General features: G+C 47.5%; 1 protein-coding gene across 5 annotated transcripts in view; it reads right to left on the bottom strand.

Moving 5' to 3' along the window:
- The window catches only part of GLI2 (GLI family zinc finger 2), a 197,109-nt gene that overhangs the window by 68,566 nt on the left and 101,461 nt on the right, over positions 1–27,082 (bottom strand). For all 5 annotated transcript variants that reach the window (XM_087733425.1, XM_087733428.1, XM_087733427.1 and 2 more), the window contains one exon: positions 1,037–1,142. In XM_087733425.1, the coding sequence (XP_087589551.1) occupies positions 1,037–1,142 (106 nt within the window). The remainder of the gene's footprint in view (positions 1–1,036; positions 1,143–27,082) is intronic.

Raw genomic sequence — 27,082 nt, 5'->3', positions numbered from 1 at the left:
GATGAACTCTATTTATTCTTCTCTTGCTCTTCCTGAAAAATGTTTCCAGCCCTTACGGGTACCCCTGCACCAAGTGCCCTGGGACCTGTCCCTCAGCTGATGGCTGAGCCCTATGTTACAGCTGCGGGTTGAGGGACTTCAGGGTGGCCGTGGGACCACCAACATCATCAGGCTGCTCCTCACCTCCCATGGGGATGGTGTGTTTCAGGGACAAGGAGAAACCCTCCTGGCCACACAGTCACTACAGCCTCTGCTCACATCTCTGCTGGCTCCTTTTTCCCTGCCCTGGTCAAAGCATACAGGAGGTGAACCCAGATCTCTCCATAAACATGTCCTTCGAGGCATCAAGGACTATTGAGCTGTCATGTCCTGGATGAGCTTAGCCACGATCCCCTCTCTCAGGGTACAGCCCCAGACTGGCCCCTGTGCTAGCTGGCCATCAGCTGCCCTGGGGAGGGGGCACTCTCACAAGGAGGTCGCCACCGAAAGCAAAGGTCCTGCCCCTCCAGAGTGGACCAGCCTCTTTACTGCATTTTAGAAAACACCATGAGCCTGTCCAGGCCATTGTCCAGTGAAATGAAAGTGAATTATAGTATTCACGGCAGCCTTTCCTGGCCGTCCCCCGAACTGGCCGGCAAGGAGGAACAGTACACGAGGTCTCCAAAAGGAGGGAGCAGAGCTGGGTCTTCACCAAGACGGTGCCAGAAATGACCCAGGCACAGTGTGACGTGAGAAACACCATGGGCGCAACAACGCAAGTCAAGCCTGTCCCCGGGACCTCAGCAGATAACAACACAGAAGCCCTGCATTCCCATCCCGCTGCTACACAGCACTTCTATAAGTTCAATGGAGCTGTAGAGCACTTCTACCAGGCAGGTCAGTATTGCCACCGGACGGGGACAGTGGGGCAAGGGGTGGTGAGTGGGGCCAGCCTGCCAGGAGGACAGCTAGTCCCTGGGACCTTAGCAGCAGAAATCGGCTTACCGCGAGCGGCCAATGTTTTAGCAAGGAATGGGAGCAGAGGTGCAAGACTTACCCGTGGATAGCGTGGATAGAGTGAGGTTCGTAATGGTATCGTCCTTCCTGGTGGCGCATGTCAATTGGCAAAGGAGCGTGGAAGGCCGGAAAAATGTGCTGTGGCACTGTTGAGCGGAATAGAAGAAGAAGAAAAAAAAAGGGACTTCAAAAACTTTTCTTTTCCTTTTAAAACAATTTCAAAGGCACTAAATCTCCATGAATTTCAGAGCAAGAGCAGTGCAAGACAAGGGGTCTTCATGATATCAGCGCTATCATACACCAGAGAAGTGGAATGAATAAATAATCAAAGTCATGCGGAGAAATCCTACATCTTCGACATAAAAGATCTCCAACAGGGTTTTTGACAAAGACAAGCAGCTAAGCGCTCTTTGAACTTGAGGAGATTATAGGAAGCACCAAGGAAAACTAGACTTGCAACGCAAATCAGACTCAACAGAGCCTGGCAGGATCCAGACCTGCGTCGTCCCTCATGCCTATAGTGGCAGCAAACACCTTTCCTGAAGGTCTGTACACACAGGTTAGAAATATTTATCTAAAAATGTAACAGCGAGAGCAACGCTAATGCACACCATCTAGGCAGTCAGAAGCGGCTCAAAAGTGCCTACTGCCAGGTTCTGAGAAAGGAGCCCAAATTGCTCTCACTTGTAATCACTTGAGGCCCTATTTTTTATTCATTTGAGAAGCTTGTTTCATCTTTGATGGAAAGATAAAGTGGTCTCAAAAGGCAGAGAACACCTACATTGACTTATTAAATCTACAGGTTTTAATATTTATTATTGACCCCAAAAGTTAACGGTGAGAATATTTGAGTGAGTCGAGCTGATGGAAAATTCATCAGGTTATTTCTCCATGCCACCCCCAACAATGCTGCCTGGCCGCCTGGGCCTCTCCTGCTAAAATTACAGAAGCTAAAGAAATACAATTAGCAGAGCCTTGATAACAATACCGTACAATCGCCCTCTGTTAGGGCTCATCGCATCTGTAACGATGCCGCTTTCTAGATTTGTACCAGCGATCGGCTTAAAGATAAAAGGCTGGTCTTGCTCTGCCTTTACAAACAGTCAGAAGTTCTTCATCAAAGGTAACTTAATATTGTCACAGGTCTTCCCATTCCCTCTCTGGCTTCTTGGCTTTTCTGACTAACTGGAGACTAAAAGGAAAACAAAACCAACCTCCTATGTGAGAATTTCAAAACCCAACCTGCACTCAGTATTTCACTGTGACTTGCCTCCGCGACAGGTAGCATCTCTCTGTAGAGTGGGGAAGCACCATCCAAAACCCAAGTGTCAAAGCTTGGGCCAAGTCTCTTGCTGATGCTCAGCAAACTTCGGTAAACGCCAAACTCGTTTCTATGAAAGACTTAAAATTCAGCCTTTCGCATCTGTGACTCCAGCTGCAACAGAGCTACACCGACTCCATCTGGCGAGGCTGTGCTCCTTGCGGGTCCATCATGCAAAGCCTATGTGAAATCCCTGTATACGTCTTTCCCGGCATATCAGCGAGAGGATCTGAGGCTCCTACTCCCATTGCAACGTACAATCCCCGAGCACAGCGCGGCACAGGCGCGTCAGCCAGGCTTCTGGGAGAGGTGAGAGACTACACAAAAACAACCCTCCTGCCAACTCTGCTGAAAGGCGTTAAGCTAAGGTAGTTGGGGTGGAAAGTATTTAAGGCTCCGCAGCAGACTTGCTCTCCGTGCTCCAGCGAAGGGCTGGCACCGCACACTACCTGATACACTGGGAGCATTTTTGCAGCTCGCCTAATGTCAGAACACAGTAGGGCAACTGTTAACTGCCTTCCCCCCTTCTGCTCCCCTCCCCTCCTCCCCCAAAAGCAGTTCAGGGAGAGAATAAACTTGCATCCTTTAGGATTTGCTTTGGCAGGAGGAAGATTCACCCTGTAACCGTCCTGGGTAGGGATGATCTGTTACATAAGGACACTTGTAAGGATTCTTCATTTTAAGAGGCAGCTAGTGTTTTTCCAGGTCAGAAATGCAGCAGAGTTCATCCGTCACACCCCGGCCCCTGCTCACGCAGCACCATACAGCCTTTGGTCTCCCCAAACCGTGCTCAGCCCAAAACACTGCCAGGGCTGGCAGGCACCTAGAGCTTCTGTATCCCTGGGGACACTGCTATGGCCACAACCCACGGTTGCTGTGGGGACCAGAGGGAGTGGGGCAAGGAGGTTTTACATCATCACGCACCAAGCACAGTCACAAAATCATCCGTCCCTGCACAGACATATGATGCCAGACAACACAAACATCTCTTCCAGCCTGAGCCCCTAGGCTGGGCTTCCTGCAGTGCTCCCCCTGTATTTATGCCATACAAATAAACCCAACTCTTCTGCGGTCCTGAGGCTGACCTACACAGCCCAGCTGGCATCCCTATAGGTGAAATTTTGCAACCTCCTAAAACAGGGTGGCCACTTTGCCTGTAATGGGCAGGTCCAGGGCCGGGTTAACCCCCAAACTGCAAGAAAGTGTCAGTTGACACAGGCTGAAACTGTGCTGGGCATCGTGGTAATGTTTTAATAATATGGAGAGTCATATCCTAATCCGCGGGTCCATTTGCTGGACCAGTTTAATTCACTAATAATGATAAAACTACTAAGAATAATAGGTCAAATGCTGAATCACTTAAAACCCAGGCCAGTTATGTTATATTTTGTAACTGTGCATTTCTAAATGATTGATTGCTAAGGTAATATAGGAAATTTTTGTGCAAAAAAAGAGTCTTTCCCTGTCACTCAGGAGAGCTAGGGAAAAGAAAACATGGAGTGTTTGCTGTCTGGCCTCCTTTCCTAGCTATCTGTTGGTATAAAAATGACATCTGAAGAGAATTTCTCCCTCCTCACACCTCTGGTTATTAATGGGAGAAAAATTTCCACGAGCTTCCTCCCTCCCACTGGCACTGGTGGTTTGTTCTTCGCATTTCAACCTATTTGGCCCATGGGACGGTCAGCAATACCCCTGCCTTGGGTGCCTGTGTCACTCTGCCACTCTCATTTCCAACTCCACCACGTACTCTGTATTTTGCTGCCGCTGAGGATGAGGGGAAGGGTTGTTTTTGGTGACGTCCCTTTGCAACATCCCACTTCAGGGCTTCTCCTCTGCTCCCCTGCCTGGAAACACCAGCCAAGCCTATGGACTCCGGTGGCTGGTGCTGTCCCTTTTTATTCTTTTCCAGGTGCTTGGTCAGAAATAATGAATGGTTTTATAGGCAATCAACTACCAATTCATAAACGTCAGCCTGGCTCTGCTTCTTGTTCCCACCCCTCCTGAAGAGGACAGCGAGCTGGCAGCAGGACAGCAACACACGCTGTTACAAAGATGGATGTTTTACACATACGAGTTAAAAAGACAATTATATTCAATTACTTCAAGTAAGGCATGGTGATGTATTCCTGAATAGCCACGGGAAGGGCAATATGATGATTAGGGCAATGAATTTGCCAACTTTAATCTAATCAAGGCAATCTTTTGTTTAGCATTATCTGCTTTGCGGTGGCAGAGGATTTACCAAACCCAAGCAATCTTTGCAGATTTAACCCCAAACCTGCCCAATTAGCACTAATGATGATTGTTTTACACAGAGGGAGGAAGCTTTTAGCAGGAGGCTTGGGGAAAGCTTTCTCCCAGGAAAAAGCTGGGCCACGCCAAGCCATGTGGTACGATATGCTGCAGCACGAAGGCATGACATGCCACCTCACTGGAACAACAGAAAAACATTTTCTCTGGCTCCCATGCAAGGAAGAGAAAACCAAAGAACAAATCAAAGCAGCACCCAAGGGCCAGGGACGATGGGAAAACAGGGTGTTTCATACAGAAATAACACAGCTCTTCATTAAGCCTGTGGCACGCAGCTCCCGGGGTGAAGCACAGCGGCAGAGCAGAAAGGCTCATTTGGGAGGCCCCACCTTCCACCCAGCCGCTGCTCGCGCAGGAATGTGTCTGCTCCGCCGCGCCATTTGATAAGGGGAAAGACGCTGCTACCTGTCCCCACTTGTCGGAGCTGATTTTCTGGCCAAGGTTTATGAGCAAGACACGGACCTCCCACTGCTATATTCTCATCCTTGTATATTCAAAGGCCAGCCAACCCTCTGGCTTCAAAGAGAAAAGATATGAAGCAGGAACGCGGCTTTAAAGGGGATGTCCCTTTGCCGAAAATCCCAAGAATCAGGGAGGGAAGCATCAGAAACAGGCATTTTTTTGAGGATAATGCAGGCTTTTGATTATCTCCACAGATAAACCTGTGCTTCAAGAGAAACACAGACTGCACGTATGAGTTTGTATAGCAAGCAAGGAGCCGTTTTGACATCACTCACAGCAGTACCTCTTTTGGAGCCCAAAAAGGAGAATTAGGGACGGTCAAATAAGCTTTTTCTATTCCAAATACTTCAGCCTACACACGTGATCACTAAAAAAAAAAAAAGAAAGCAGCAGACGAAAAGAAATCAGACCCCACGTTGCTGAATTGGGTTTCATTTGCAGTTGGCTTTGACAAAAATAATTTGGAAAGCCCTTGGGAAAGCACTTAAAGGTTGTCTACTCTTCCCACTTGCAACTGGGGTGCTGCAGCAAGACTGTCTGGGGAGACACCCTGAGAAGCCCGCCACGCACCCTTTGTACCATCCGATATGTACTGGGCTCCCACCGCTCTATCTAAAGCACACGTGAGCTGCGCAGGCCACCAGGTGGGCTAAAAAAATGCAGTTTTCCTACGCATGTCCAACAGCCTTCTGTGGGAACAAGCAGGCCAGGCTGTGAGCAGGCTTCTTTGCCATCAGAAATAGAGCATAAACGTTTTGCAATCAACAGGGAAAGTCATTTGTTGAGGAAAAAAAGTAAAAGATTGCTGTCTGGATAATTCAGTACCTGTAGTGCTTTTCTCAACAAATTTGCAAAAACATCCATAAAAAATTTAACATTTTATGAAAGAGGAAAAATAAATATTGACTTCTTGAGATCCCTTTTGGCTTGATTTCCTTTGGTTTTAGTGATGCCTGGGACACAGTTTTCATAAAGGGATCGCAAGCTACCTTGCAAAGACTAACAGAGCTTTGCCTCTCCTTAGGAAGAGAAGCAAACATGCATTTGAAACGCAGCCCTTTTTTGACTCAAGAGGGGCTGAAAGAGGGTAACGTAAAATAACTTGCTCAAGTCTACCCAGTCAAACAAGATCAGGTTCCCCAGCGAACCTCAACCACAGCAGGCAGAAACTGCAACTTTATCTTTAAAAGGCTTCAGAGCCCGGGAGTATTGGCTTGATTTGGATTAGTGGGAGGAAAACTTCTCCATACAACAGCTCATGCACCCCTGTCACCGTGGTGCCGTTAGCAGCTGTGCACAAGCGGCTGACACAGAAAAAAAATGGAAAGGGGATGTCTCAGAAGATGCTGGTGAGTGCCCATGAGTGCTTTCACAGCAGCAGCACTGTGCTGTCACAGGCCACATCCCTGTTACTGGGGGTGGTGGGACGCTGCTTGGTGCAACACAGCAGCTTCCAACAGCTTCTGCCTTTTTTTTTTTTTTTCCCCAGGTCCAGCTTCTTTGAAAAGGATAATAGGAAAATATGCTGTCTGCACTAGACACTACACGGAAACCTCTAAGACATGAGCAAAGGCCCTTCTCGCTGTCCACATTTTCTCCTGGATGTCCAAATCTCACTCTCTTCTCAAGGACAAGGTTAAACATACAACAAACATGAAGTGTCCTTCACTCAGTCATCACCCAGAGAAGCCCAAATCATCAAGTGAGAAATAAATTGTAGGTGGCATTTGTTTTCTTGTAATGCTTTTTAAAGTCCCAATTTTACTCACCCACAGCGTACATTTTAAAGGGACGCACTTTGGCATCCGACAACTGTGGTGGCAAACAGCAAAGAGGGGGCTCGTGCTTTGCTCCCCAGCCTTTCTGCAGTGATTTTCCTCATGTCAGAGCTCCCCCAGGCTCGGTGGGCTTCAGAGCATCCCCGGACAGCCTCGGTGTGCGAGCAGGGGAGGCAAGCCCGGCCCGGGGCGACTGAGTGTGTGTGTGGCTACTTGACTCCCTTTGATAGTCTCTCCTAGGCGTTTCAGTGCTGTATTCGGATGGCCGCCCCTCCAGCAAAGTGCTGCAGGGCTGTAGGTGTCGGCAAGGGAGATGTTTTTGTGTTTGTGTGACGTCCCCAGAATAAAGATCTCCCTGTTTAAGTGAGTTGAGCGAATGAATGAGCACAAGAAAAACATCTTCGCTGAAAGCACAGCCAAAGTTAATGCACCATTAATAATGGCCCGGGTGAATTATTGGAAGAGATAATAGGCCTGGGGTCAGGGAAGGTCTGAGACAAAGAACGGGGAAAATTGGGTCACAGAAACATGACAGAGCAGATCACGCTGATGCGCCTGTGGGATTCTCCTCGGATGAAGTCATGTACCACCACGCAGAATATTAAGGGCTTTGCAGGGAAAGCCATTCCCAGAACCATCGCTCAGATCGATATGGGGAGGAGGGGGAGCAGACACACAAGGCTACAGTAGCTGCTGCTTAGCCCCCCATGAGCCCCTGTTTGAGAGCTTCACTTTAATGTTGTTTAGATACTTTGCAAAATACACCAACTGTGCACCTACCTCAAAAAGGGATAATTATGTGGTAGTTAATTACGCCAATCTGCATATTTTCTAAGCAGAGAGAGGTGTCTGGAGGAGTATCTGCTTTCCCCAAACGGCAGCGCCATGCGTTTCACGAAAAGCCATCTCAGGTGCTTCAGCAGCTCCACTTTTCTGTCTCCAAAATTGCAGCAGACCAGCCGTAGAGCCGCAACCTCATCTCCCGCCCCGCCAGCTGCCTGGCTTCACGACACTAAATTACTGACTAACCTCGCTTTGTCAGAATTTCCCTTCTTTAAAATGGAGATAATAATACCTCCCTACCTCAGAGGTTTGGTTAATGTTTATACAGCACTTTAAAAATGATGTGGTAATTAAGTGCTCAGTATTATTATATCAACGTGTATAATGATTCCAGCAGACAGCACTATAAACAGGGCTGCACTGTGCGTGCTTTTCTTTTGTTTGGCTTGTTAGCATTTGGTTTGGTTTTCATACAGCATACTTCAATTACTATTGGTTAATTATTATGTTGTTTTATTACCTGCTCAGTGGCTTTGACAAAAATAAAAGACGAACTATACAGGGAAAATAATAGTAAATATTCATTCTGTCCCGCTATGAACATTATAGCAAGGAAAAATGGGAGGCAGGCTCTCACCAGCTCACCTACGGGAGACCCCTCTCCTGCCCCAAGTACTACAGGCCATTTTGAAACACATCCAGCCAACTGTTTCCATCCAGAGGGACGCGAAACCAGTTTTCTCTTCTTCTACCATGCCTAATGAACAAAGATGGTGGTAGCCTGATTTACAAAACTATTTTTTTCAGACAATGAGTGTCAGGATGCTGGAGAAGGCAATGTGCTTAGTTTAACTGTGGGTTGGATACAGCAAGCCAAGCTTCCCATTCAGGTAAGCAATAACGAGCGCACAACTAACTTTGGTTGAACAAATGGCTCAGGTAATGTTAAATTATCTTGTAAGAGTGTTGGAAGGAGAAGGGGCCTTGCTGGGATGCAGATGTGTGAAAAGTCAACAAGAAATAATAAAGAATACATTGCCCTTCAGCTATAAAATCACCAAAAAAAGCCTTGAAACAAGCATTATGGTACTGGCACCTCAAAGCATCTGCAGAGCAGAGTCAGTGTGACTTCCCACTCGGAGAAACTGAGGTGCAGTGAGGAGTAGAGGACGCCACCAAGAGAGCTTGCCTCTCCGCTTGCCTTTTCTCCAGCAGCACTGCTGGAGCCCCCCGCACGCACCCCACCATGGAAAAACCTGGGAGCCATTTGTTTCCCTGCCAGCCAGCAGCAAGGCCGCACGCGTGGCCACTCAGCATCCTGCAGGGACACAGACTTTGGATGCCCATGTGGATGCGGTACTTACTTTACGCCAAATAAAGCGCATTCCTAGGGTTACCTGAATAATAAAAGCCGTTGTAAAGGCCATGAGACACAGCAAACATCTCCATCAGACACTGCAAATGCAAGGCTGCCCCTCTCCAGCATCCCAGAGGAAACCTCCTTGGGAGCCATCACAACAACCATCCATCCTCTTGGGGACAGCCCAGAGGAGTTTATCCTCTTACAAAGTTTATTCTACTGCTTCAACTCAAGTGGCAGAACAAAGTCTTTTGAAGATGCTGAGGGCTGCCATCACGCAGCCCCCTACCTAGGACACGGGCACTGATGGCACATGGCAGGCAGAAACATGGTCCTGGTGGCCACAGAGCCAGGGAACACGTTTCAGCCTGGCCACTGTTTTTGCATTTGGGCAGCACTGCTGAGCCGCAGGTTGTGTCTAAAAGCGGTGCAGGCAGGCAGGCATCTGCAGAGCGAGCTGTCCCTTGCAGCTAGGACGGGGGTGAGATCAGATCAGCAAGCTCCCCCCGCGGCCCCGTGGCCAACTCGAGGCAACACCGAAGGAATTTGCCCATAAATTTCCTCCCCGCTCCAAGAAGGCGGCAGTGCGCTTAAATGAACTCAGGCCCTAATGGAAGTAGGATATTCTTGTTCATCTCCATGTCTAACCCCTCCTGAAGCTCCCAGCAGCTCTCCTCAGCTCTCTCCTGTGCACCACCTGACCTTTGTTAAGGGCATTAAACCTGTCAGTCTTTTCCTGAGCAAAAGAGCTGGAACAACTACAGTGAGGCTAAAAATGGCCTTTCCCTCTACATAGAAAATTTAGATTAAATATATAGGAGTTCATTGACATTTTCTACAAGAATGTAGAAATGTAGTTAACAAATCAAACCCTGAAATACCTCAGTTGCTATCTTCCATCTCTGAAACGCTGCATGAGGGGCTTTCTGCCTCAGCAACCGAAGGGCTGAGGACAGCTATCCTGGTGGGGACAGCCCAGCTGCTGCCAGCAGGGACACCAGGATGCCAGGAAACCCTGTAACACGCTCCCATGCAGTAGCTGGCCTTGCAACACGTTTCAAGTGTGACCAAAAATGAGGCACTTTGCTTCTTGGTGAGAAAAGAGGCATTTTCTGAAGCCTGTGGACAACCTGCATAGAAAGTTCTGGCTTTGCTCTTGTAAAACAGATTGTACTCAAAACTTTCAAAAACTTCAAAATGGTGTTCGGAGGCTGAATATATTCACATCTATAGAAGTATTTTCAGACATTCAGGTGGGCATCTGTGAATAAACATTATTTATTATTCTACAAAAATTCCTGGGGTCTTCAAGTTATTGATATGTGGCAGCCTTCAGGGGACAAATAATTTTTTTTTTTTATACCTCTAGGAAGGGTAAATAACATGAAAGCAAAGCTCTCCTGCAGCCAGGGGGAACTCCACGAGCACAAGGAAGTCCTGCAGCGGGGTGCCCGAACACCGAATCTCTGATGGTTTTCCAAAGAGCAATAATTAGAAAAGTCTCTTGATCAGCCTTGCTGCCACTAGCCATCATCTTCAGTCCTAAATAGCCTGAGTTGGGGGAAGGTTTAAGGCAGAACAGTTTTCCGTCAGAAAACATTTTCCAGGAACCTGCAGCTGCTCTCAAAAGTGGCACAGAAGAGATCAAGATGGTTTATGATCTATTATATTTTAGACTACAAGAAGAATGTGGAAGTGATGAACTTGAAACGCCTTGACTTCATTACCACAATATCTGCCAACATGGGAAGTTTCTGAAAGAGATTGCTGAGAATTTTTGCTTCCTGGGAAATTAAAATAAAATTGCCTTTTTCTGCTAAGTAAGGGTGGAATTCTTCTTTGGGACACAACGAAATTGGAAACATCAGCAGCGTGATGGCACAAGGCAACTCGCTCCACTCACATGCTGCTGCTGGAGGTGTCGCCCAGGTTTGGGTCTCTGAGCTGCACTGCACAGGGTTGCTGTCAAGGCCCCTCTGCTTCAACGGCCAGAAGCATCCCAGGCTCATTGCTAGACGCTACGCAGGCACGGTGAGCCTGCTGAAACTTAAGTCATCGAGGCTGGGATGGAGATGGAGAACAGGACGCAAATCCCATCTGGGACGTGCTGATCCACCCCACCACACCTGATCAGGAGTTTCTACCTCCACCCTGAGGATTTCCAGAGTGAGATTTTCCCACTGGTGCCGGCTTTTTATTAGATGGACAAGGAGCTGTGACTACCGAATGGCAGAAAACAAACCCAAAAGGCCTAACGCAGCTTATTAATTCCACAGGTCTTGAACTGCAAATGTTGAGAGTCTTGAAAATCACTTAATTGCCAGGCTGTCAGGCCAAGATGTATTTTGAGGACGCCGCCAATCTGACAGTTATTAACAAACAAAGAGGCCACAAGCCCTGACTGCACGGAGATCCATGTTACTTCTACTCATGTGCCGCCTCCCAACAGGAAGTACTTAATAAGAATAATAATATCCCGAAAGGCCAACCTACGGCAGTGCAATTAAAAAGCTTTTCTGTCTCACTTTGAGGCGGGAAAAAAAAAGGAGGGGGAAATTAAAATCAGACAGGAAATTCCACGAGAACAAGCTGGCTTATGTCCTAATAACACAGGATTGTGCCAACTCCTCCAGAAAGCAGAGGAGGGAAAGAAAAAAAAAGGGGGAAAAAAAGGGGAGGGGAAAAAAAAGGGAAAAAAAAAAAAGAAAAAAAGAGAAAAGCAGCCCTCTAGACTGACTCAGATCTGAGGCTACATTGTGGTTCAGCTGTGGCTGCAATTCTAAAGGGAGAAAGGCAGCACAAGCGAATAAAAGGCAGTTTGCTTTTGGAGCAAGTTGCTGTTATATAATGTAACTCTTGTATGAAAGCGCGGCCACTGCTGCTTTGTCGAGGAAAGACACAGCCCGGTAAGCTTGAAGGGCCAGATGGATCTTGGGGCTTGTTCTCCCAACAGCTGCTGCCTAAGAATGGAAAATAAAAAAAAGAAAAAGAAAAAAAAAAATCCCAACCAGCGAGGGAAAAATCCCGGCGCGTGAGGGGCAGGCAGGGAGGTGGGGGCAGACCAGATGGTGGTTCAGCTTGTGCCTGCCTGGATGGGCAGTAGGAGAAAAATCGGTCTGTCAAAAACAGCTATGCAAACTTACGGATCCCTCAAGAAAGACATAGTCACAGAAGAAAAAATGCCTACAGGCTTAAGGGGAGAAGTTTTCTCCAAGTTGTTATCATCCTGCTTCCTGGGAAGCCAGTAGCACCATGGATTCAGCAACTGCCTGCACCTCCAGCTGATGCAGCAATTTCCCAAAAACACGGGCCAAGGGGATTTGTCATTGACTGCTCTGGGACCAGGCCAATGAATGGCAAACTCTTTCATTCCCCCATGTACTTCACGTTAAAACTCATTTCACAGTGGGAGCCACATCGCTTGAAACAGCTGGTGAAAAGGGATTGTGTGAACCTCAGCCAACTGCTGAGTGCCCGGAGTATTCCCCAATATCCCCTGCCTTTGTCCCACAGTCCCCAGTACTCAGCTGTGAAAGACCTCCAAGTCTTCAAGATGTTTCTTTTTCTGGGTACCCCAAGGAGAGAGAAATGCATTTGATGCACATGCAAACAAGGTCCTGACAGAGGTCCTGCCTCCCATGGCAGGGACCCTGGGGAGCAGAGAACTAGAGCACAAGTCCATAGGCAGCTGAACGTGCTGCTCCATATGGCTCAGCTGCTCCCAGAGCTTGGTTTTACATCAGAGCAAACTTTTCCTTGGCTCTTAAAAGTGCAACTACTCTGGATGACCTATAATACAAGGGTAAATTGTAATTTGCAGTTAGATGGAGGCATTATGGAAGAAAGCACTAATTGGCATTTATAACCACGAGGCAATAGGAGCACCAGAGGACACTGATGCCCTCAGTTGCATCCGACACAACCAAGCTGAGGATCTCCGCCGGTGAGATGCGGAGGGATGGGGAAGTTCAGCAGCCTCAGACTGGAGACAAGGAAACTGCTTAAGCACCAAGGGGCAAAACTAGTGAATGAAAAAGGAGGGAGAGTGCATCAGCTATCGTGCAGTGCTCTCTGCATGACACTTCTCATCCAACAGCGAGTCTAGCAGAGCCCTGACCACGCGCCTTCCACTCATGCAGATAAAAGCTTATAGAGAAGCATCATCCCAAGCTGCATCCCTAGGAGCAGGTCTACAGATGGGGATGTCTTTTAGCATTCAAATCGACCCTGCCTCACGCCCCTAGCCACGCATTCACACCCCTCCCTGGAGGTGGCACTGGCACTCACGCAATCACACACCAAGCCAGCTCAGGGAGTTCATCCAGTTGAAAACTAATCACCTAAAATTTTATTGCACGGGGCTTTGGCTGGATCAACTCCCTGAACCAGTTTACCATGAGATCGCTGGTGCACAAATGAGCAAAGAAGGCCCTTAGGCTGCAGTTCAGCAACCACTTCCAGCTCAGGCTGCCACTGAAAGCAGAAGTCCTGACCTCCCTTGGCCACTCATCCTCATGTTGTGCCACTCTCCGTTATGGTGGCCAGGCTTGTTTTTGCGTGGCTGCAGGGCTGCCTGGACTGAGGAGCGCGTCCCACTGAGAGATACGCCTTCCCAAGGGCAGGTGCTCAGCTGGGTGAGCTTCATGCTCACAGCCCGGCTTCCCAGGTGCTGGTCCTGGGGGGCACGACTGCTTCTAGCATTGGCCAAACCATGCCTACGAAGAAGCTGGGCTGACCATCCGTTGCAAACTAAATACACTTCCCCAGATCCATCAGGTAGTGCACCAGGAGTTATCGGCACAAGGAGCCAGCACAACTTGCAGGAGCTGGAAAGCTGCCTTGCAGAAGAAAAAACTAGCAAGCAGATGCTTAAATCCCATGAAAGCGCAGGTGCCAGTGCCAACAAGAAAGGGCACGCCAGCCCGCCCTGAGCACAGACCTACCTGAACGGTCTGCCCTGCCGCAGGGCTGCCTGCTGCCATCGCGGGGACACCCGTACCCCCTCACGCTACAAAGACTTTCTCAATCTCTCAGGACAAGGCTGTGCTTCAAATGCAGTGCTGGCATTTCTAGCCTCTCCAATCCAAACCACAGGAGTGAGTTTGCTTTCTTTATGCATATGCTCCTCCAGGCACTAAAACAAACTGAAATCAAACTGTTCCTATAGGCAATGGCTTGAAAAATTTCCCCTTCATATGAAAGGTCTGTTTATATTATTTGTAAAATTGAACAAATCGAGTCTGGAAAAACCCTGTGCAGAATCTGCTGTACATTTTGACCAAACTTCTTTCTGGAAATAGAAGGAAAGATGTCTCCTTTCTACTAGAGTCAGGATAAAATTGCAGGGCTGGATATTTTTTCTTGCACTTATACCCGGGTGATAAGCATCTTGGTAGCCTTCAAAGAAGAGTTTTGGGAGCTTTCATGCTTCAGGACATCAGTCCCCAAAGCGCTCCTAGTCCATAAAGACTAAGAGGATACTGCACGAGCTGGCTTTTAACCAAGCATAAGGCAGCCTGCTGCTCTTAACTAAGCAGAAGGTCTGACGAGGAGAGGGGTGAGGAAGTTATCTTTTTTACCCAGCTGTGGTTTTGGTGCAGGCTAATAACACCCATGTATCATCCTGCCGCGGTATGAAAATTTTCCGCCTGGTGTTAAAGATGGTCCCAGTGCAGTTTGCAGTGGATTCTCTGGGCAGCTCATGCAAAGTGCTGGTTGTTAGCATGCTGCTTGTGTAATGAGGGTGCTTAAGACCGTAAGGGGTCTCTGGAAGGTCCTGAAGAGTGATTGCAGTTCAGGAGACTCACCCACCTGGCAACACGCTGATTTATGGCCTGCTCAGTTAATAGCCCTGCTTAACACAGGAGTTTGTCGAGATTAAGTAATTGCCTGAAACAAAAAGTTTATTATCTTTAAGTCTCTGCTGATGAATGACTGGGTGTTGGAAGAATCATGTGAAAGATCATCTGTGATTCCCTCCCACTTTAAGGGGAAAAAAAAAAAGAAAAATAATAAGGTTTTAAAAGACAAGCTTTTCCAAGAGGAGTTTGAAAGCTCACAACATACACTGAAACACAGTCACAGACAGTTACAAGCAGGAGGTTTCACATCTCGGGTGCCATCTAATAAATAGCTCAAGTAATAACACAGTTCTGTGATGTATTTTTCCCCAAGAACTGCAAATATTTTGTAAACATTAATTAAACCACCCCTTGAGAAATAACTGATCCTGTCACACAATAATAAGATTAGGAATAAATCAAGATGCAAAGCCTGTTTCGTTTCCATACATCACATAGTGGCCTTTCCCATCCTAGAAAAATCTGGAAATTTTCCAGTCTAGAAAACACCGCAGATAACTGTAAAGTTAAAAGATGCCGCATGCTAAATTCTGCTACAATTATTACTCCTCTCTATTTCCAGATGCTTCAGCAAGGTTAATCGGCTTGATTAAGGTCACACACTTACGCTGCCTCATGAAACTGAGATCCAAAGTGCACCAGAGCACAAGGCTTTGCGACTTGCCTGGGTCCACCCACACCCCGAGACGAGACGCCTGCCTGCTGAGCATCCCTTGCAGTGGGGCTTGTGCTAGGAGATCACACTGTGCAAACCTCTCCTCATCATCCCCCGTTTCCTTTGCTCAGAGTTGGCACATGAGCATGAGAGCCTGGACACAAGGGAAACAGGACTGACAAGAAACCCCCATCTCTATTGCAATCGCTCAGTAACATTCCCACAGCCCCAGATGTCAGACACGCTGTCCCTCCTCACGTCACTTCGAGGCCTTCCTGCAATAAAATGGGACTTGGCTCCAGCTTTTCCCAGCGCTTCTCATATTACCTTTTAATCCGAATACATATGGTTCAGGGAACACTGAGAGACTTGCATGAAAGGATGTACACCAAGAGAATGCAAACCCTGGAAAAAAAAGGACGAGGTCTACAAGACTCCCTCAGCCCCAAACATGTGTCCCCCCCAACTCCCCAGCATATTAATCAAGAGCCTGATGATCCTTTTGAAATCCCCCCAAAGATTTCTGTAGACTTCAGTGGCGTTTGGATCAGGCTACAAACTCAGAATAAATCATAAACTGGCTACATCTGCCAAGTTTATTTCTTTCTTTTCCAGGTTTCAGAACAAATCCATTTTACTGCTGGGAAAAAGCAGAATGAAATAACTGACAGGAGTTCAAATATCCTGTATCACTCCCCATATTAATTCAGCCAGTCAATCTATCCCATAACTTTGGGAAATGAAGCAGATTACTTTGGCCAGATCAAACCATGAAAACTGTGCTGTTTCATTTATGTGCATTTTATTTAAGACAACCTGTGCAACCCACTTTCTTTTGGGTTGAAAGTGACAATTTCGGGGACTAAAGTTAAGCACAGTCTTAAACTAAGCTAGAATAAACCAAATGACATCTGCACTGAAACAATCTAATGATCACCACAACACCCCCCCCCCCCCCAATCAATTTTGGAGAGGCTCTCTTATTAAAAAAGCATCTAATCTTAAAAGATGCACCAAAAAAAAGGACTTCAAAATGTGACACCAATCAAGAGGTTTGTGACAGCAGGATTTTTTTTAATGACACAAAGGACTCTGAAACAGGTCTCTGCAACCTCATGTTTTGCATAAATTGGGGTGGTTTTATTAATTTGTGGCTAATGCATTACTTTTTTTTTTTTTTTTAAACTCTACCACTGACAGCAAATTCCCCACTTCTAAAAGACCACATTTAACTTCCAAGTTGGGTGATTCTGCAGCATGTCCCTCTATTAGCATCTGTCCTCAGTGAGCCGAAAAAGGAGCTGTTTCCCCACTCTCAATTCAAAGCCCAGCCAATGTGAGCTGATAACTTCAAGCTAACTTGAGAGATCTGCAAGATGGGGAGCCTCCTATGGCAAACAGCTTCAGATATCATATAAGGTTTTATTTATTCATTCATCATCTGATGAAAGCAAGGTTAGCAATGACTTTGAGTTGGAAAGCCACTCCACAACGGACATAGTGTCTATTGGACTTTTCTCTCATTTTCAGTGTTGTTCTGGCATAAAATCAACAACTGCAATGTAGCAACACCTGCAGAGCAGCACAGGACAGGAAAAGCAGGCAGACACCCTGGTAGGAGAGGCTTGGGGAAGACCCTTGGATTTGCTTTGACCCGCTGCTTGGGGCTCATTGTGCCGTTTCAGGATGGTATCTACATAACCGCTCGTGTACTGGGCCCCCGAACTAGGGCAACGGCAGAAATGGGCATATTAAGTTCTTCAGAAATGCAGTACTGGCAGATCAAAACATCTGTGAACACTGTGTTTTACTGACAACACACTTCTAACTTTGAAATGGGTACTGCTATCAGGCTATTAGTACAAGCACTTTACTTTGAAGTATGTACTGTAATTCTTGCAATTTTCCTCCTGGCTCTGGTATTCATTTGGCTCTGGTTACTTCTATAATTTATCTTCCCACTGCAAAATTCAGACTGTAATATGCCCATCCAGAGCGGTACAGCCATATGCACCTTCTTTCTGTGCTGCCCTTTTATCATGCGTGATATTTTCAATAAGAAACTTTAAAGAAAAAAAAAAAAAGGTTTTCAATCCCAGTGATGTTAGATCTCAGTTTTTCCCATGAGAAAATCACTTAGCACTTCTCTGACTTCAGGTGACTCATTGCTGTTACCCTCCCGAGGCTCCCATACTCCCCTTGCGGTGTTTAACACAGGCATGTAACTCGCCCCGGTGCGGTAGGTATGTTGGCATTTGCTAATAGGTTTCCTGGGCTGTCACCTGGATATGATGGGTGAGACAAAAGATTATGCGATGATTTCTGTTTACAGAGCAGTTATGATAAGCTGACATTTGCCTCTAGCTGTTGGGTTTGATAACTCAAATATGGCCTACATGAGTGCTCATCCTCTGAGCTGGTGACACTCTTGTTGAGAGTCATTTTAGAGAAACTTTTCCACATACCCACCTGAAAATTACCAGTGAATTTCTAATGTGTGTGAATGAGGCCGTATTGACAGCTGAGGAAGCCACGGTGGCTTAATCTCCGCACTCACGTCATCACATGTCACGTCACCCGCACCACCCTGCCGGCAGCGGTCAGTGCTCTCACGGAGGATCAGTTTTCTGGCCCCCAGTCAGAGGAAGATTTCCTTCATCCAGCCCCACAAGGGCAGGTATCAGTATAAACTGGACACGCCTCTAGGAAGGGGCACCCGCTGCTGGGGAGCAGCATTGGCATCCTCAGTTGAGCAGCAAAGCTCCAGCGGCAGATGCCTTTGAACACCTGAGTGAGCATTTTCCCATTACCAACCCTGATTTCACAACTCTTCACTCGTAGGCAAACACGCCTGCATGCGCTTAAAAGGAGAAGGGATCTGGGTCAGGGACCAGGGAGGCAAAGAAACCACATTGCAAGAAGACTGACTTTGTTCCTCAGGGACCAGGAGTGCCATGTAGGCACCAGCCCCTTGAAACATCACTGGGGCTGCTGAGGAAGAGGAAGGAAAGAAAGGGTCTGGACGAACCCATGCTGGCATCATGCTGTTTGTCAAAGCCACAACTGGTTGAGATGATGACATATCTAACCACACTGGTGGGTTCACAGGACTCTGTCATGTTTCTCCAGGAACCAGCTGGTACCACAGGTCCTGCCATGTTCACTTACGAAAAGATGGGGGAGAAGAAGAGGAGGAAGAAAAAGAGCAGGGGAAGCTATGATGTGAAGGAAGGGGGAGACAGGCGGATACCTTTCTAAATTATTAATTGAACTTCAATGGCCACAAATGGCTATGGCTATGTTTAATTATTCACATGCTTCCCTATGAGATTTTCAGTTATTCAGTTGGCCAGCAAATGAGTATGTGGGCACAATGATTTTCTGGATTACTGGATTTTCTCCAGTTCTCAGGGTGCATTCTTTTCTTATCTTCTCTTGACTTTGTCTCATCTAGTATCAATGCAAGCCACATCCATAGCCCAAAAGAGTTGCCAAACGCAGCTTTGCCAGTACACGTAAGTGCTAATTATTATTACTAAACTGTTGCGACCGCAGCTCCCAGCCAAGAAGGGACTTCTGGAATATAATCTAATTCACAGGCGCCCCTGTCACCTCTCTTGGCAAACACTGTGGGGTTTACATACAACTGGGAAATGTAGGCAGACTGGTTAATACACTGTCCTCTGACTCAAATGACTATGTGATCATATGAAAGAAATTTGTTAATAGTTGGGCAAATAAGGGACATTAATTGCTCCATTGTCAAATAATGCTTTGTTATCAAATCAACATTCATCTTCAACTACATCATGTTTCTTTTTTTATCAGCATTTGGTCCCAAGAAATCCTTAATTTATTAGTTGTGAGTCCAATTTTGCTACGCTTACTTATGTTCGGCAATACCATAGTTTGCAAGCAGTTCCACTGAATTAATGGAGCTCCAGCTGGGGCTGGATGGCAGATTTGGGCTTTGGAAAACAGCTCTCAATTCAGGAAAGTGATGGGGCACGTCCTCGTGTCCATCACAGCACAGGTACTCCTCTCTTTTCATAGACTGAACTTTCAAGAGATGTGACGCAAGCGTCTCAGCCCGGTCATGCACAGACGGTGAGAAAGTCAGCGCCAGGTCTCCATCCACTTGCATCAGGCACGTCGACCCACGCTCCAGCCCTCCACCCAGGGTCAGGAGGAAACGGCAATTATGCTGCCCACACCGGGACTCCCAAGACTGAACCCATCGTGGCTGGGAGTATATTTGGGCTGCCAAGGCGGGGAAAGGAGCAGGGAAATGATCTGCATTAGGAAACATTAGGACTGCTCCTTCAGCATCCTACGTAAAGTTCTGTGACTTTGGCTCCCAGTGGAAACAAAAAACCTGTTTTTATCACCTCACCTCATCCTGGGTCTATAGAGAAGTGAAAGGCGAACACAGTGACTGCTAATATGTTTAGCCACATTTACAGAAACCTTTTGACACCAAGGCTATTTTTATTAGCTAAGTGCACTATGCCTGTATCAGAATGCAAGTTTTATTGCTTACAGTTCAGCCTTGCAAAAAGCCTTTTCCAATCACTGTCTGTGGCAATGATAAGCCTTAATGACATAGGGAGAGGTTACAGTACCTCCTAGCACAGCCTGGCACTTAGAGCAGCTACAGATATCCCACGCATTGCTAACCTCCCTCAGCCTCCACTCCCCTGCAGAGCTCTCCGTGCACCAGAGCTGCGTTTGCAAACACCCGGCTTGGCCAGTTAGCTGGACATGTCGAAAGCATACACGCAAAACAGGAATGAAACATGGGTCTACAGTTTTGCTTGGCTTTCCAAAACAGCACAATAAGTAGAAGTGGATGGTACATTTAGCGTCCTCCTCCTCCTCCTTCTCCCAGCCTCCTGACCAGCAGTTGCAATACCCAGCAATACCCAAGGACCTCCAATCAGCCCCACCAGGTCAGAGAAGCCTCATGGTGTCCCATCTCCAGCAGTGGCCATCTCCCAGAGAAGACCCAAAGATGCACACCGCAATACTCCAGAGTACTCCCTCCAGGCAACTTCCCACCTCGGGTCCTGAGCCAGAGATGTGCCTTTGTATTTAATAACTTTTGACAGGTTTCCCTTCCAAGCTGTGCCTCAGTTTCCCCAGCAGCAAAATGGAGAATAAGTTGCCCTTAGTTTTACAAAAATCTTTTAGCAACTATAATACTACTCACAAACTCCTTCAAAAAAGCTTGGACAGAAATGCATACATATTTATGTAAAACTCCTAATTTAAAAATTTTATTTTAATTACATGGGATTCCCTACCTGCCCATTTTTTTTTCCTGGAACTGCTGTCTCTTTCAAATCAGTAAACTGCATCCCAAGTGAATAACAGTAGTCTAGAGTGATACAATCTTAGTGCCTAACACCCTCAGAGCATCACATGCAACACCAATGTTGAGAAACCAGGAACTTGAACAGATGCAGTCAGGCTGCTCGCGGTGGGAGTTCAGAGACAAATAATTCAACCTTTCATCACTCTCTAATCCCAGGAAAGATATCAAGGTTAAACTACCAAGAAAAACACAGGGAGCGTTAAGCAACATGGATTTCACTTTGGAAAGACTTAATTAGCCTGCTAGCCGTGGTCACCCATTTCAAGAATTTGAACCTACAGTAATTTCTCCCTTTACAAGATGCATGACCCAAGTAGGTGCATTCGCCATCTGCAGCCACGGCATGGGTTTGGTGTCAGCCGCTCACTCTATAATTGGCCCTTTATTGTGAGCTACCACGAAAGGCTCCAGGCAGTCCCCACAGACCTTGCCCTTGATCTGGGTTAAGATACTTTGACCCATGAGCCTTTATAGTAAATGATATCCCCCAGTTAAAGAATGCTGCCTTCAACAATACGGGCCTGCCCTCAGGAAGTGGGAAAGGAATTTTCCTGTAAAGGCAGATTAAGGAAATTCCACGCAAATTTCATGCATTTTGAATAATCTTCTGAACCGTGACGAACCAGCTTCCCCTTGCAGGGATCCTGCTCCAAATCGTTGTAGTTTGAAGACAAATTTAGCTGTCGCTTTCTTGGCAGCAAAGCGCGTTGTTTTTCTTGGACTCGGCACGTCAGGCTGAGCGCAGTGCTCAGTGTGGTTTGTCCCTCAGGCTTGTCTGCCCGGCAGACAGAAAGCACCGCCCAGACACTGGTACAGTCATGTGCAAGGATGGTTGTAGTTTAAAAAGCCCAATATTGTCTGTTGAGTTGGGATGAGCTCCTGAGCAGGGATCAAAGAGGATTTCTTCTTGTGTCGATACTCTCCATCCTTGGCCCAGCAGGTAACAAAGAGGCAGTGAAACCCTGCCTCCTGGTACTGGCTTTCTTCCTCTGTTTTTGGTAGCTCATGATATTCTGGGTTTGGGACGGGATCATGTTCAGCAGCTGCGTGACCCGCACTGGTGGTGCCTGGCAGGGTGGAAGCCACCCACCGGTTGTGCTCTCCCAGGCACCCTCCTCTGGTGTAGCTCTGAATGTCCTGCTCTCAATATTCTCCTTTTGCTTTATTGCTGGCCTCTCTATCATCTCGCTACACACAATGACAATGGGTATCCCATTTTTCCACCTCCGGGCCCCTCTCCAGCTCTTTCCTTGGGGGATTCCCAGCTCTGAGGGTCAGTCCCCCCATCAAACCCTTTTTCCATCTCTTAGGCACATCACCACTGCTCTTGGGCACGTCTCCACCACCCTCAGGCACCCCAAAGCATTCCCCCTCCTGTAAGTGCACCATCCATCCCAACACCTTCCCCCTGCGGGTCAAGGCTGCTCCTCCCCCAGACTTTCTGAGGTTCAACCCCATAGTTTTGAACCTTCAGCCAAAATCCTCACCAAGGCATGGTCATCTCACGTCCTCCTGCTAACCAGGGTCAAACCAGTAACTGGCAATGGAATGCCATCAACTTTTAAAATTTTAGTTTCCTAAAGAAAATGGTCCATTTAAAGGGACATGGTTGTGTTAGCTGGACACAAGCATTTTTTCCCAGAGTATTGTGTCATGATAGGGAATCCCATGGGACCATAAGAATTTTAAAGCATTACATGTTTTTTTATATATATATATAATTAATATAAATTATAAAAATTTTCACTGTTCCTCCATCAGTTTATATCAAAATATTTTCCTGAGACTCATGAAAATATCAGATGAGGAAATTTTTAGTTTACAAAAAAGAAAGTCTTAGGAGTTTTTTACATGCAGCAATGTTAATGAGACTGTAGCCACAAGGAGCGAAAGCACAGGAGAACAGTGTTTTAGTGTATATGTCAGCCCTCATGTATGCTTTCAGCAGAGGAAGCAAATAAAGTATTTGCCAGGCTCCTGAAATGGTGCGATGTTAGGAGAAATTCCTGCACAGTTTTACTTACTGGAAAATTAAAAAATGCAAGCAATTACCAATTGTCATTACTAAAGCTAAATTAGGCTATATTCAAAAGTAATGTTATTTTCCTAGCAATCAACAGCCCAATACAAGATAGAGGGACTGTCATTCTGAGAAGAATGGCACTTCCTTGGTCTGAGTAAATCATTTATGATTTTGAGATCTTCTCTAAAATGCAAAAGTTTTGAAAAAACATATTGTGGTTAACAGCAAAGCAACCAACAGCACACTAGCAGCCTAACGTAAAGTCTATTGAAATCAATGGGAGTCTTTCCACCGACTTCATTGGGGTTTGGATCAAATCCTCCAGGAGAATAAGCTATTCTGCAATATCCATTATTATGGACCGCTTTGTCCTGGTAATTAGATGCTGGGAGAGCGCAGCGCAATTGTTTAAGGCACTGATCATTCACCCATGGAGACCTGCGTTCAGAGCCTGGGCGGGTCAAACTCAAAGAGGGGCTGCAGATTCCCACTGGCGCCCGCCTGCGTTCCCAGCCCTGCCGCCGCCGCCAGGTAGACGGGGCAGGCGAAGGCGAGAGAAGGCAGTGGTCGGGGCTGAGCTGGTAGAGATGAGCCGAGCGCCTGCCCAAATATCCTTGGCTCCTGCCCTTCCTCCGACTCCTCCATTTTCCCCATGCACCGTCACACATGCAAAATATTTTCAGGGAAAAAGGGGATAGCCAGCAGGTCGAGGGTCTGCACAAAGCACCTCTGTATGGCCCCGGGCATTTTGCACGGCGCGCTGAGCGTCATCGGTGTTACTAACTACGCAGGGAACACGTCTCTGTGTTTGCATCTTGTTTCTAAGGTAAAACATACTGCTCCTTGGAGGATACGTCTGAGGGAGGGACTGCAAGTCCCCTGCAACGATAATACAAACAGAAAGGGCAAGCCATGCAGAAAGGACTCCCACCATGAAACTATATATTTGGCTCACTATGAATACGAGACTACATACCGTTAGCAGCCAACAGAAAAGACAGTATAGCCTGAATTCCCAGAGGAGACCAGCAATCACCAGTACGTACGTAACCAGAGGGGTCCATTTTCTAAGATGTGTCCTGCGTGCATTCCTTGGAAAAAAAATCCAAAAACAAAAGCAAAAAAACCCCAAACAAAGAACCCAAAAAACCCAACAGCACCTTATCTTAGCTGGTAGGAACGCACCAAAAACCAAGCAGCACCCAGTCACTCAGTCCTTTTGAAAGTCACAGGTAGGAGCCGTTTATTTTACAGGGTGACAATCACACCACCTGAACCCTGTAGGTCTCTACATAAAGAGTCTCCTATAAAGACAATGCAGAATGAAAGAGGAGGGGATCAGACTGGGTGGCCTGGCTCTCCTGCCAGAGGGAGGCTTTCTCTCTCCTTTGACTACTCAGGAGGCCTGGACAGACCCGCTTCCTACTTCAGGCACTTAAAAGTGAGGAGCCTTGGGTCCGTCGGACTGAGCTCTGCTCCTGTGATAAGGCTCAATGCAGAGAGTGAGCAGACCTACGCTCGTTAGTTTGCAAAAAAAAAAAAAAAATAACCAAAGGAGGTTCAGCAAGTTGTGGCTGGGATGAAGACAGCGCTACAGGTTGCTAGTTCACAGTCTCTTCCCATGCAAGACCTGCAAGCCACGAAATAACATGGAGAGGACGCAGGCTAAGGTGATCAAAGGCATTCCCTTGAGCAGTGCAAAGCCAAGCTGCAGCACTGCTCCCTGTAGGATAGTGCTCGCACCAAAAGGATATACCATTTCAGAAAATGACTCTACAAATTCATGGAAGAAAAATCCCATGATGCTACCTGCAATTCAGACAGTCCTTGAACTGGAAGATTTGCAAGGCTGTGAGAACACTGCTGGGAAGCTGCTTGCACACCTGCCCTGCAACTGGGCACTTGCCCCTGTCCAAAGCTGGAGCCAGAGGTAGACAGACCTTGACCTCGACCTAAGCTGCTGCTGCTGCTGCCGTGTTGACATTTCATGGAGTCCCTCTCCCCAACAAGGCACAGCGGTCTGTGGAAGCAGTGGCGGGGCTGGGAAGTAGCCAGCTGGGTTAATGGCAATGCCTGCTTGAGTCAGGTCTCTCTTGCCTCCAATGTCTTTTGTTCAGCTAAACATAACAGCTACCCCCACGGCTGCCCTTCTTTCCATCAGTGGGGGAAAAAAACAGATAAGAAATATTCCCAGATGGCTGCAGTGGCTGGGGGTCCTTCTCTTTTGCTATTTTGCTTGCTGAAGGGTAACCTCTTGCTCACTCAGTGTGTTGCAAACCCCCAGCTCCCGGCCCAAAACCACCTCTTGGTCTGGGAGCTGGCTCTTTTTGCACCAGCAGCAAGAGTCTCTGCTTCAATCCTTGATACTTTGGCAAAGCTGACGGCTCAGAAGTGCCCCTAGCTCAGATGTAAAGCAGTTATCACGCACCACGCTCCAGCTATGACCCTGGTTATCTCTCTGCCACTGCTGGGCCTCGAAAGCCCGGGATACAAAGTCTCGCCTCCACCACTCCCCGTCTCAGATGTCACAGGGTTTATGAAGAGAGGGTGGAAGCAGCCTACGAGAATAATTAAATCAACTGAATTAACGAATGTGTTTGGATGAGTTTTGGTCACGTCGGTGTGAAAATCCCGCCGCCAGCAGCAGACTAGCACGGATCTGACCGGGGGGAACCGCAGAGGCTGGTGTCAAGCAGTGCTGCGGAAGTGAGCCCCGTGCAGCCGAAAACGCGGCCTCCCTCCCTACGCTGCTCCGACATCTTAGAGATCTGCAAAAGCTATTTGCAGTGAGAGACTTTCTTGTAAAACATAAATGAATACCAGCTGCCCGGACAGACTCGGAGCGCAGCCTCCCGCCTTGGACGGGCTGCGATCCCCGGGGAAGCCGGCCGGGCTGGCGGGACATGCCTTGTCTCTCCGTCTGGGGGAGACATGCAGGGAGCGGCGCGGTGAAAAGGCAGCAGTGTTTTCCTCCTGAGGTGTCAGCTGGTAAGCAAACTAAGTGCTTTTTGCCCTCAGAGGGGAAAAAAGGCAGTTTTGTATCATCCCTCATTTTTTAAAAATACACCTCTTTTTAACCTGAAAACAAATCCCATTTTATTTTACACAAGAAGGAGGGCCGAGCCTTCCTCACTGGCTCAGAGACCCACCTTGGATGCGCCCATCCATTGCTTCCCTTCAAGCACAAGCGCATTCCTGCCCCGACGCCGGGCTCCTGTGGGGTCTGCCTGTGCATATCCCAGGGCTCCTGCTGGCTTGGTGTACCCGTTCCTTTTTTTCTAATTTACCTTGGAAATAATATTTCCTGGCAACATATTAATGCCCTTTTCAATACTCAAAAGAAAATCCAAACAGCAGCACAGACCAGAAGCCAACTGCCTGAGCAATGAGAGTGGTACCTGCTTTGTAGCTAAATATTTATAACTTGCTAATACAGTCATTAATACTTAGTTTTATTTTACCTATGCATTTTTTCTGTTTAAATACTTACTTGGCCTTCCCCACTATAAAACATCAGGGACTCTGGCCAGTGTTTCACTCTTCTTGCACTGACACAACAGACCTGACTTTGATTTGTGGTTTTTTTTCGCTGCATATGGACAAACACAAACACAAGAGACAACACTGCTCCTGCTGCTCTTCAAGACTTTCACAGTTACAGTATGGAGGGACACCAGGCTTTCCCAGCTTCCCACCGGGGCTGAGCAAGGTCCATCCCAGCAGCTCTGGGCACTGAGGTGACACGGCCACGCAAGTGCATCGCAGTGACCATGCAAGGGCGATGCTGAGGTGCTGGTTTTAAGAATTTGCCTGCTGGGAGTTTTAACCTCCAAAATTATTTGCAGGTGCAAACGGCAGCATGCAGCCCTCTACCACCCATGTCGTGAGAGAGCTGAATCCCAACGGCACCTGAAGGTTTTCGCATGGGTAAGAAGGAGGGCAAGACTGAGGCAGCTCTGAATGGTTGGCTGGGGTCACCAGCCACAAGCTAACCCGAGCGAGTGTTGCTCTGGGCAGAGCATGGCAGTATAGTTTGGAGCTGGTTACGATCCCGAGGTGCAGCTGACGGCCGAGCCGTCAGCCCCGGGGGAGGCAGGAGGCGGGCAGTGAGTGCCCAGCCATGGCGGCAGGCTGTGAGTCCCAGAGGAGCTGCAGGGCT

The sequence above is a fragment of the Nipponia nippon genome, unplaced genomic scaffold (genome assembly GCF_047370975.1).
Source record: "Nipponia nippon isolate SJK-2023a ecotype South Korea unplaced genomic scaffold, ASM4737097v1 scaffold_5, whole genome shotgun sequence".
NCBI classification, from domain to species: Eukaryota; Metazoa; Chordata; class Aves; order Pelecaniformes; family Threskiornithidae; genus Nipponia; species Nipponia nippon.
The sequence above is the reverse complement of the archived record's forward strand: the minus strand, read 5'-3'. Positions and strand labels throughout refer to the sequence as shown.